The sequence below is a fragment of the Electrophorus electricus genome, chromosome 10 (genome assembly GCF_013358815.1).
Source record: "Electrophorus electricus isolate fEleEle1 chromosome 10, fEleEle1.pri, whole genome shotgun sequence".
NCBI lineage: Eukaryota > Metazoa > Chordata > Actinopteri > Gymnotiformes > Gymnotidae > Electrophorus > Electrophorus electricus.
The window spans coordinates 2385887-2398110 of NC_049544.1; the positions used below are offsets into that span (position 1 = coordinate 2385887).

Below are 12224 nucleotides of genomic sequence, written 5' to 3' on the forward strand. Positions count from 1 at the left end.
GAAAAATTACAGTGTTGTGTTTGAATACACAAAGTTATTATTATTTGTTCATTATCATTTATAAAAATGTCTATTTTATATGACTATTTTATTAAGATATTACTAGGGACATTCAAATAAAGAGATATCACAACCCAAGTAAAGGTAAGTATACAATAATGGAAAAGGTCCTTGCATATAAATCTTATACTATATATATATGACTATGATTCCCAGTATTATGTTGCATAGCATACTATAGGCAAATATATTTGCAAATAATAGAAAGATAAATCTTGTATGCCAGAGTCTTTGGCCTAGATCTGACTCATACACTGTCAAGTCCCACAAATCCTAACACATAATGGCCTGAGCCTTCCACAGGAACTGCTGGTGGTAAAAGCTGGAGAGTTGTAACTTATTCTTCCAATTAAAATTCAAATGCATTTGTATAGTGATTTTTACAGTATGTGAGGAGTATTTTATAAGACAAACATTGCTCAGATTTCAGTACTCAGATTATATTGTGAGAACCAATTCAGAGTCTGCACACTGAACAAATAACGTTGATGGAATCTTAAGTGAAGTCTCCATGCCACCAAAGAACATTTTTGATCACTTCAGGAGTGTAGGTGGAATATAAAAAAGGTTTAACAGGTACCACCTGGTTTAACAGGTAAAGCTCACAGATAAGAGGAGTTAGTTGACTAGTAAAATGGGACCAATCTTGTAACCTTCTCTAGGCAATGATGCCCCGGCATTGGCAACGCTTGTCTGACATCACAGGCCACAAGTTTGAGGTGGAGTCTGGGAATTTCAGCTTGAAAAATGTCATAGAAGCTCCCCTGCTGAAAAACAAAGAAGATATTGAGGTCATTTATTTTTTAAATGAGGTCAAATGTCCACCAGCCTCCTAATAACAACTTGATTTAAATTTGTGAGATTTAAATGTAGCAAAGTTTAAAAAGTTACAAGATAATACAAGATAATCTTGTATTTTGGGCTGACATCATCTTCTCATGTAATTGTTTTGTACAGGATGTGTGCATTAGTGCAGTGAAGGAGAAGGACATTGAAGCAAAGCTTAAAGATGTGGTGGCAGAGTGGAGCAGCCACCAGTTCACGTTTACACCATTTAGGTAGAGCTGGATTCACTTGTATGAAACAATAGGCTTTTTTTCTGCTGCATGATGCACTCAGAAAGCATCACCCAGTAGTATGATGTACTTAATAAAATTAAAGACAAGGTAAAAATTTTAAGTAAAATTAAAACTACAAAAATTCTACAGGAATATAGTCATGAACACTGAAGGTTATTTTCTATTCCTAACATAAGGGTAGTAACCCATGCATCTAACAAATATCAAAATATCATTTAGGTCATGTACAAAAAATTGTTCAGAACAATTGTTAAGTCTACTTAATTGGATAGCTGGCAAGTATGCTGTGCTTTGTCAAAAATATTTACTCTTCAGATGCCTGTACAAACTACATACTATTGGATTTTTAAATATGTTTAAATTTGTTTCAGTAACACACTATTAAACTTTAACTATTAAGACTTTAACCTTGTAACACTTTTTATCTGCTCTGACAATGAAAATATGTGTCCATAGAACAAAAGTCCCCAAATCAATCATTTCTCACCTTGTTCCCTCTGTTCAGGAACCGTGGAGAACTCCTGCTGAAAGGCTCTGACACTATGGAGAAGGTGGTATTGCTAGAGGACAGTCTTATGGTACTCGGCTCACTTATGAGCAACAGGTACCTGACAGGATCTTTCTGCTATTTATTGTTAAAGTTCTTGCAAGGCAAACACTGTGTTGTAATTCCTTATGGTTCTTCTTCTTCTCTGAAAAAGCTGATTTCTGTAAAGCTGCTTTGTGACTGCTTTGGATGTTGTTTTTTACCTTTACCTTATGGATTTGTCTTTCTAGGGTTTTGTATTCTGATTTTGATCTGGTCTGCCCCTTCTCTCTGGTTAATTCTTTGTCCCCTTAGCTTGTCACAAGCAATTTCTAATTTCTAATTTCAGATACAATGCTCCTTTTAAGTCCTCTATTCAGCAATGGGTGCACAAGCTGTCAAACAGTTCTGAGGTCATCGAAAAATGGATGACTGTGCAGAACCTTTGGCTATACCTGGAGGCCGTGTTTGTTGGAGGGGACATTGCCAAACAACTTCCACAGGTCAAATTCACTTAATTCATATTAAAAAGTTTGGAATGAAATCAAAGAATTAATCATCCCTTTCACCAACTTCCCTCTGTTCCTTGGCATACAGGAAGCAAAACGGTTCCAGAGTATTGATAAGTCTTGGCAAAGGATCATGCAGAGAGCACATGAGGTACCAAATGTGGTGCAGTGCTGTGTTGGGGATGAAACTCTGAGCCAGATACTCCCTCACCTGCTGGAACAGCTTGAGGTGTGCCAGAAATCCCTCAGTGGATACCTTGAGAAGAAACGCCTGATCTTTCCACGCTTCTTCTTTGTGTCTGACCCTGTTCTCCTCGAGATACTCGGCCAGGCATCAGACTCACATACCATACAAGTATGTGGTACAGCTGTGTCATTTTGTATATGTATCCACTTTAAAATACAAAAATGCTCATACATAACCACAAACAGGGTGAATCTTAGAAACTTGTATCTTTCGCGACTATCACATTGTTACTTTATTATTATTATTATTATTATTATTATTATTATTAAGATTAATATTATTATTAGTTACATTTATATAGCACCTTTCTTGAACACAAGGATGCTATACAGACAGATATCAGATATCACCTTTTTACAATCACTCACACACACTGATAAAAAGCAGCAGCCAATTTGTGCACAGCATACTCTCAATCAGACAGCACAGCCCCCTGGGGGACAGCACCGGGTGCAGGGAAAGGGGAGGAGGTTAAAACCAGGACAGAGCACCAACCCTCACTGGACATACACTGTGTGCACAATTATTAGGCAAGATAATATTTTGACCATATCATCATTTTTATGCATATTTTACAACTCCAAGCCATTTAAACTCGAATGCTTATTGGATTTAAGCATTTCAGGTGATACTTATTTGTGTAATGAGGGAGGGTGTGGCCTAAGGAGATCAACACACTATATCAAGATGTGCATAATTATTAGGCAGCTTCTTTTTCTCAGGCAAAATGGGTCAAAAAAGAGATTTAACTGACTCTGAAAAGCCAAAGGGATGCACTCTTAAAATTGCTAAGATATTGGGGCATGATCACAGAACCATGAAATGTTTTTTTTTGCAAATAGTCAACAGGGTCACAAGAAACTAGTTTTAGTAGCTTAATGTTATAATATATATAATGTGAGTAATTGTACTTGTGTTTTTCTTTTTCTTCATTTCAGAGCCATCTATTAAACCTTTTTGATAATGTGAACAGAGTTGTGTTTCATGAGAAGAACTACGACCAAATCCTGAGCTTTCAGTCACAGGAGGGAGAGACTGTGGACTTGAGTGAATCCATAAATGCCCAAGTAAGAGCTATTTTTCTTTTATTTCTAAGCTTGATAAGTGCATCAGAGCAAAAAGGCCTTAAGACAGCGGCAGAGAGACGTGTGCATGTGCAACACAGGTAAGTGAGGATCCAAGTGCAAGAGTCTATTGCTACTAGCAGGAAGGAGTGCGAGGTGGGTAGGAAGGGCAGTCGTCAGTGCTGGGGAGTTCGGACGAGGAGAGTCACGGGTCCACAGCTTAAATCAGCAGGCAGAAACCAAAGTAATCCAAGGGCTAGGAACGAGGCGTAGCCTGGGGAGGAAGCAGAGGTCAGAAGCCAGGAGAAACAATAAGAATAAAGAATGCTTGGTATGCATAGAGGAATACAATACTTCACAAGTCTGAGGGGGGAAACCGGGATGTTATAAAGGGAACTGGAACGAGTGCCCATCAGAAATCAGGCGAGGGTGATCTAAGTCTGGGCGGGGAAAAGCTAGTGGATTGGACCGATATTGTCACAGTGCTTAGCAGCTCAATTAGAAAAAGAGGTTGGGTTAGACTGAATACATGATCAACAGGTGTGGTTAAGTATGCCACCACAATATCTAGAGAGATTAAATGCTAGTGGCACTTTCATCATGGCAGAGAGCATGCAGGAACCACAAAATTCACAGATGAGGAAACAGACATACTATAATAATAATAATAATAGTAATAATAATAATAATAATAATAACAATAATAATAATAATAATAAACTATTTTTAAATAAAATTTGTTAACAGAAATAATATGATAATTATTAACAAAACCAATAATAATTAAGACAATACACATTACTACTATTATGGCATTACTGTATTATTGTAGTGTTACTGCTGTTCACAGTCATGAGAATAAAATTAATGTGAAAAAGAGAATAAAATAATTGACTTGTTTAAATTATATAATTTTCTTGTTGCTGTAATCTTTTCTATTGTTTGTCATTATTCGATAACAAATTAGATTATCTAGCCACAAATCAAACTATTCTTATGTTTTTAGACTATTATGCTCAAATTTACACATAACCTGACCAGAAATTAGTTTGAGCATATTCTTGTTGATTTTTTATTATTAGGGCAATGTGGAGAACTGGCTGGGCTTGTTGCTGGATGGAGTGAGGAAGACCCTCCATAACATCATCAGAAAGGCACATATGACTGCAAGTGACCCAGGCCTGAAGCTTGTAGAGTTCCAGTCAGTCTTCCCTGCACAGGTTGGCCTATTGGGCATCCAGCTGATCTGGACCAGAGATGCAGAGGAGGCCCTCAACCTCAGCAGGGCTGATAAAAAGGTTTGGAGTCTTGTATTATTCTCTTACAATTCCACTTTGATAGAAAATGATACATCCTCTCTTGTGTATGGTGGACTCGCTTCTGAAAAAAGTAAACATATAAACTGTTAATGGAATGTTATATTGGGCAAGTTTTAATCTCACACATGCAGCAGTCACATGAAACTAACAATACATTAGCAAGGTTCTATAGTTAGGATATTTAGCATTTTCTATGTGAATAGAAGTGCTGTATAATAATATATATAAGGTGAACTCTTATCATTTGAACCCATTTCTCATAAATAAATAATGTATAATCATTTTAAAGAGAAAAATACAAATACAAATATGTAACAAATCACAGATGGTGTAATGGCTAGCACTATAGTTTATACACCCATCATTTTTGTCACTGTACTCATTTTACTGAAGCTTTCACAGTGTTTGATGCCATAGTCTTCAAACTCAGAGCAAGTATCTTCATTATAAACAGCTTCCACTGTAAGAACAGAGTTCTACAATGAGAGGACTGTTTCTTGGCTCATTGTTCTATGTTATAATCCCAGACCAGGATTTATGTTGAAAGCCAGAAGAGGGAGCAATATTTTCCCCATCCATGCTGACAAAACTTCAAACATTCAGTTGCATTGCAGATTATTTCATTCTTTGATAGTAGAGTGAAAAGTGTAATGGTTCCTTTTCAACATCAAAATTGAAGATAGAACATGTGAAAAAAAAAAGAAGTAAATTATTTAATTCTGGCCTAGTTGCCTCCAAATAATGAGATGAAGTCTAAAAAAGTATGACAATATTAGTTGGTCAAAATCCTGTGTATAAAGAAAGAAAAAGAAAAACATGCTATGACCAGGCTTAGTTATGGCATTTCAAGTGAAATTGTGAGTACAAATAAGAGAAGATAGAGAAGGAAATTAAATATGTCAACAAATGTATATCAAACTCAATTGTTCAGTTGGCTACTGTCTCCTAAAGTTACCAATGCTAGCTCTAATGATGCCAAAACTACTAGACAAAGACAAAAAGTTCACCTAAATTGGGTATGTAGCTGCTGGTTTGTATTTCATCATTTAAGATGTAAATTGTTCTTAAAGACAAAAGATTTGTCAAAAATATTTTTCTGTTAATAGAGTTTGATCTAACAATGACATTTAGCAATGTAGCTTGACCACTGATGTATTTAACTTTTCAATTTAATGGTTTTTACTCTTTTCAGAAGGAAAGTTGTCATGCTATGTTAACATTGTGCTTTCATTATTTTTGAAGATCATGCAGACAACAAATCAGAGATTTCTGGATATGTTGAATGAGCTGATTGACATGACTACTCATGATCTTACCAAGATTGAGAGAACCAAGTATGAAACTCTAATAACAATACATGTACACCAGAAGGACATATTTGATGATCTGGTAAAAAGAAACCCTTCTTCTTCTTCTTCTTCTTCTTCTTCTTCTTCTTCTTCTTCTTCTTCTTATTATTATTATTATTATTATTATTATTATTATTATTAATAATAATCATAATCAAACATGTTTTTTTTCACATTTGTACACATTAAAGCTTGACAAATATTTTCTCACAATTAACTTAAGAAAATTACTACACTGCTTGATCTTGACCCAGCAAACCCATGGCACCTTTTCACACTTGGCTTGCTCACTAGGAGCTTGGACTTGGACATGTTTAAATCTGATTTGTGACAATGGCAGTTGCAAAAAGTGCTATGTGAATACATTTGACTGACTGACTTTTCCACTGCTATGTTTATAGGTAAGAATGAGCATCCGATCAACAGCAGACTTTGAGTGGCAGAAGCAGTCACGCTTCTACTTTCTAGAAGACACAGACAGATGCTTTATTCAGATCACTGATGTGGAGTTTGATTATTGCAATGAATATCTAGGTTGCACTGACAGACTGGTCATTACCCCTCTCACAGACAGGTAAGGAGCCACATATGCATTCATGCTTGGCATTACATTATTGTTGTATTATTTTCTTTTATGTGCACAATTTAGTACTTTGTTAGCTGTAAACTGAAGCTAAATATTACTTTGGATATTTGAGCATACATATTTTGTATATTCGAATATTACAGGTAACAGTGTAAGTTTTTAAGAACTAATCTAACCTTTCACTCTGCCCCGAGCTATAGTTCTTGCCTGCTTGAGGGCAAATGTGGTGAAGGAAACTGTTATGTAAAAAGCTGGCCTTTTCACATAAAAATGAACAAGTTGCCATACATTTGGTCTGTTATACTTTTTACATTTACAATTTACACAATTTGGCAGATGCTCTTATCTAGAGCAACTGAGTGCTAGCAATGATAAAGTCAAGATAAATAAAGATGCTGCACCCACAACAGAATTGCAATAAACTTTGAGTACAGTATTGAGTATAGTATGCAAGATTGCAATGCACTCAAGAGAAAGACCCTATAATGAAAGCTGTGTAATGTATGCAAGGCTTAGTAAAGTGGATTGCATGAGAGAAGGTCCAAGTTGTGCTGCACAACTTGTGCAAGTGGATAAGTGCATCTGCCAAATGCTGAAAATAGAAATGTAATGTAAGATTACTATGCCATGGAAATGGATTTTAAATGGTCTGATGATGAGCCAGTAATTGGCAGCAGGTGTAATATATGGGAGTTGGAGCACCTGGCATGCATAGCTAGGGAAAGGCCCATGACTGTTCCCAGTTTTCCTTTTGTATATTCAGATTTCATTCAATGGTGTAATATTCTTCCAGATGTTACATCACCTTGGCCCAGGCACTAGGTATGAGTATGGGTGGGGCACCAGCAGGGCCAGCAGGAACAGGAAAGACTGAAACAACTAAAGATATGGGCCGTTGCCTCGGCAAATATGTGGTGGTGTTCAATTGCTCTGATCAGATGGACTACCGAGGCCTTGGTCGCATTTACAAAGGTATAGTGTGTCACTTTTCCTTTGGGTGACCATACATCATCTTTTTCCTGGACATGTCCTCTTTTTGGGACTGGCTGACATGTCTAAATTTCCAAAAATGTCAGCGATTCATGTAAATGCCCTTTATGCAACTACTGGTCAAAATATATATCAGTCATTGCTCTCAGTACCACAACAGCAAGAGCCAAGAGATGTCTTCATTGAAAAGTATACTCTGCTGAAAAAAACTGGAGCAGGCGTTGACAACCTTTGAACAGCAAAAAACTAAATTGCCAACATTGATAGTGATGGTCAAGAAGCTAGTTAGCTAGCTACTGATACAGGAGAGACGGACTCAATGTATTGCATTGATTTTATAATGCATTTCCTCAAGACATGTTTTTGATCAGAACTTAACCTAACTTTGTAATTAGATCATGGGGTGTGGCTTACATTTGCACCTTACATTTGGAACTGTTGCAAGTAATTTAGTTCCCTACTGTTTCTTTTTTTTTTTTTTTTTTTTTTTTTTAGTTCATTTTTAACTCCTAGTTAAAATCCCTGAAGTGCAAAATATCCAAGTTATCACTGGTCTAGGAATTAAACAGACAGCTGATTGGAATCTTGGAAAGCCCTTTCTTCATTCGCAGTATTCGACCTTGACAGATCCATGACAGATACAACTTAATTACCTTCATAATTTTTAATATGGGGGGAAATGTGCAGTAATTATACAAGCAGGACAATTCTTTGTGCCCTCCACATTAAGGCCAGAGCATCCAGGCTTTTGACAAATAATTTGTTGAAATCAATAAAGAAATCTGAATCCTTTATGCTAAGATAGAGGTCTCAATTGACCAAATGGTTTTTTAAAAATTCCTGTGCCTATTTTTGTATCCGTTTTTGCATTTTTCATTAACGTAATTTCTTATGATGTGTCATTAAAAATTGTCATTTTTGTAAAAGGACTGGCGCAATCTGGTGCATGGGGCTGCTTCGACGAGTTTAACCGCATTGAGCTGCCTGTGTTGTCAGTGGCTGCACAGCAGATCTACATTGTCCTGCAGTGCAAAAAGAACAAAAAGTCTCAGTTCATTTTCACTGATGGAGATGTGGTAGACATGGACAAAGAGTTTGGCATATTCTTAACTATGGTTAGTGCACATTTTAATGACTGTTTCTATTAAAACTAGACTAAAACAAAACCTGACTAAAAGTAAATATGCAGTACTGTGCAAAAGCCAGAGACAATTTATATTTAAGTTACTAAGTTATATCTTATGTATAAGGTATTTTAGAATATTCCTTTTCAGAATATGTGTTTAGATTCTAAAAGTGTCATTAAAACAGTATTCACTAACTCCAAACTCCTGACTGAATATGAAAACTTTTCTTATTGTTATCCAGAAATGTTTATGAGGCTAGGACATAGATTCAGAAAATGGTAGCCTACTGTGCTCCAGTTAAATTTCACAATGTTAATACTACAGGTAGTCCTGCTGGATAAAGGTGTTCAGATAACATTTTAAAAACTGCTCTCACCTGTATTTTTATTTTCTTGTTGATTTTGTAACTATTCTTATAAAAACTTAAAAGAGCAATAATCATTTTCAAATGATTCATCTAAACATTATGAAACATTATACTGACTCCTAGTGGCCTGGATGTTGAGTTTCTGTACTAAAATCTATTTGAAAGATAGCTGATGCCATGTGGGGGCCTCCATGTTTGCACTACACTATAGAAACCAAAGTATTGACAAATAAGGCCTCATTTTGTTGTCATTTTATGTCATATAACAGAATCCAGGATATGCTGGACGACAGGAGCTGCCTGAGAACCTGAAGATACAGTTCCGCACAGTAGCCATGATGGTACCAGACAGAGCCATCATTATGAGAGTGAAACTCGCTAGTGCTGGCTTCAGAGACAACCAAGTGCTCAGCCGCAAGTTTTATACCCTCTACAAACTGTGTGAAGAGCAGCTGTCCAAACAGGTAAGTAACTCTATAGAATAAGTGATCTCAACTTGTTATCTGCTATATTGTGAAGTCTCTGTCCAGCACAGCTTGGAACTGACTGAAAGCTGTTTCCATTTTCAGGGTTTATTGGAAAAGCTTGTTTGTAGGGAATAGGACTCAGTGCTTATCTGTTGTTTTCATTGTTACATCCAAAATATTGAACTTGTCACCTAAATTAAGTATTCTCTTTTTACCATGGAAATAAAAACACTATTCAAAATTTTAAAGAAATCTTATCTTAATGGGATAAACTAAAAAACCAGTAGAGGTTACAATAATGTAATCTCTAACAAATTGGAAGAAAGAAAAAAAATCTAGATGCCAGCAAGGCCACTGTGGAGTTATATTCATGACATTATGTCTGTTTGGAGCATACAAACTGTAAAGTTAATATGTAGTATATGCTCTCTGATCTCTGTCTTCATAGGTCCACTATGACTTTGGACTGCGCAACATTCTATCAGTGTTGAGAACTCTGGGAGCAGTGAAGCGATCCAATCCATCTGAGTCAGAGACCTTTGTTGTCATGAGGGTGCTGCGTGACATGAATCTGTCCAAACTGGTAGGATCCATTGTTCATTTTCTAGTACAAGTAAACTGAAGATATTTACACCCCAGTTGATCATTTTGTTGAAACATGTAACATGTGCACAAGGAGCTTCAGTGTTGTACAGTAACTATCAAACCAATAGTTAGCCAGGTAATTAGCAAGTTAGTGATGCACAAAGTTGTTCTACCACTAATCATGTAATTTGCTAGCTAGCTAGATAAGTAGGTAGTATACAGGTGGTTTTCTTTCAAGCATTCATTTCAGCATCTCACTAGAAGTACACCCCTCTGCGTAGTCACCAGAAACCCCTATTTCAACACACCAGCTCCTACTAGCTGTTGCAGAGGAGCCACCCTTCCTTCTTATGAGGCATTTACTGGTTCCAAAAAAGGAAGCAGATTTAAGATCTATCCTGGATCTGCATGCTCTGAATAGGCACCTCAAAAAATTCAGATTAATGTAGCTCTTCTGTGATTAGTATGACAGGGTGATTGATTAATATCCATCAACTTACAAGATGCATACTTTCACATCCCCATTTACTCTGCTCACAAAAGGTTCTGATTTTCACGTTTCAGGGCATGAATATCTTGTTCTCCCATTTGAACTTTCTCTGAGCCCTGAGGTGTTTGTGGAATGTACCGAAGCAGCCATTGTGTCACTCTGGAGGAAGGGCATTTGTCTTGCCACATACATATCTATCTGGCTACTTACTGCCAGCCAAAACAGGAAGTCCTGGTATACCTGATATTAGTCATGGAGTATCAGATTGCCCTAGAGTTCCAAGTGTAGGCAGAGTGGTGAATAAGGGGAGGAGAGTATGCCTACAGTCTGCCCACATAAATGACAAGCGTTCCTTAGCAGTTTTCTTAGGTCTGAAACATTTTCTTCTTTTCTGGAGGGCACCATTCTGGGGCACATGCTGACTCACAGACTGATTGTATGGAGCGGGGCTCACTTTTTAGATTAGTTTAGGTTAGCTAGCTATATTGCAACATTCTGCTTTGTTCTGCTTTTTCTGCAATGTTAGCTAAGAGTAAACAGGAGTACTGCAATTATTATTAATGCAGCATGTTCCACATAGTCCAGAGTAAAAAAATAAAAGTTGAGCTGCTGACAAGGTAATCTTTTTATTAGTGAGCTAGCTATGTTGTATGAAAGGTCAGTCACATTTTAACTTCATATTCAGACTTTGCAGGTATGTTATGATATTTTTTCCCCATTGCTGAAATGGGCATAGCAAAAGATCCAAATGACTTCATGTTTTACTTTGCACTTTACCTTTGATGCTTGTATCCATTTCTAAAAGTGTAAAGTAAAAATAGTGACTATAAGTAAAGTAAAAATGGCTATAAGTACAAAAGGCAAAATAGACAAATATTCTGGCATACTATGCAGAAAATTATGTAGCATTAATATTAGCAGGGCTCTAAGAGCCAAGGCACTTTTCTCAGCGCTAAGTCATAAAAGGCCACTCAAATTCTGTTTCCTACAAAGATTTTCAAGCACAATTCAGAAGTGTAGTTTGCTGTGCAGTAAATGATGGTCAAAGCTTGCCTAGTTGCCTTCTTTTCAAAAATGTTTTAAAAAAAACATGTCGGAGAATGCATACCTGTCTTGTAAGCATATCTGTTATTTCAGCAAATGATCATTAAAGATGAATTGCATTAGCAAGAGACAGCAACAATTGTATTACAAATTTTCCTAATTTCTGTCCCTATTATACAGGTGGATGAGGATGAGCCTCTGTTCATGAGTCTGATTAATGATTTGTTCCCGGGGATCAGTCTGGATAAAGCTGGTTACCCTGAGCTGGAGGCAGCTATTCAAAAACAAGCCCAGGAGGCTGGTCTCATTGCACACCAGCCATGGATGCTCAAACTGGTGCAGCTCTATGAGACACAACGAGTGAGGCATGGTAAGTTGTGACTGCTGCTGACCCAGTGCACGAGTGCCAGTCGCC

At 36.8% G+C, this 12224-nt stretch overlaps 1 protein-coding gene across 1 annotated transcript in view; it reads left to right on the top strand.

The window, feature by feature from the left end:
• dnah5l (dynein, axonemal, heavy chain 5 like) overlaps positions 1-12224 on the top strand; it is a 69555-nt gene that overhangs the window by 26384 nt on the left and 30947 nt on the right. The window contains exons 33-46 of the mRNA XM_027026907.2: positions 723-851; positions 1018-1118; positions 1645-1743; positions 2015-2168; positions 2263-2529; positions 3360-3488; positions 4568-4783; positions 6047-6193; positions 6555-6727; positions 7533-7711; positions 8657-8844; positions 9493-9687; positions 10139-10273; positions 11990-12179. Of these exons, the coding sequence (XP_026882708.2) occupies positions 723-851; positions 1018-1118; positions 1645-1743; positions 2015-2168; positions 2263-2529; positions 3360-3488; positions 4568-4783; positions 6047-6193; positions 6555-6727; positions 7533-7711; positions 8657-8844; positions 9493-9687; positions 10139-10273; positions 11990-12179 (2302 nt within the window). The remainder of the gene's footprint in view (positions 1-722; positions 852-1017; positions 1119-1644; positions 1744-2014; positions 2169-2262; positions 2530-3359; positions 3489-4567; positions 4784-6046; positions 6194-6554; positions 6728-7532; positions 7712-8656; positions 8845-9492; positions 9688-10138; positions 10274-11989; positions 12180-12224) is intronic.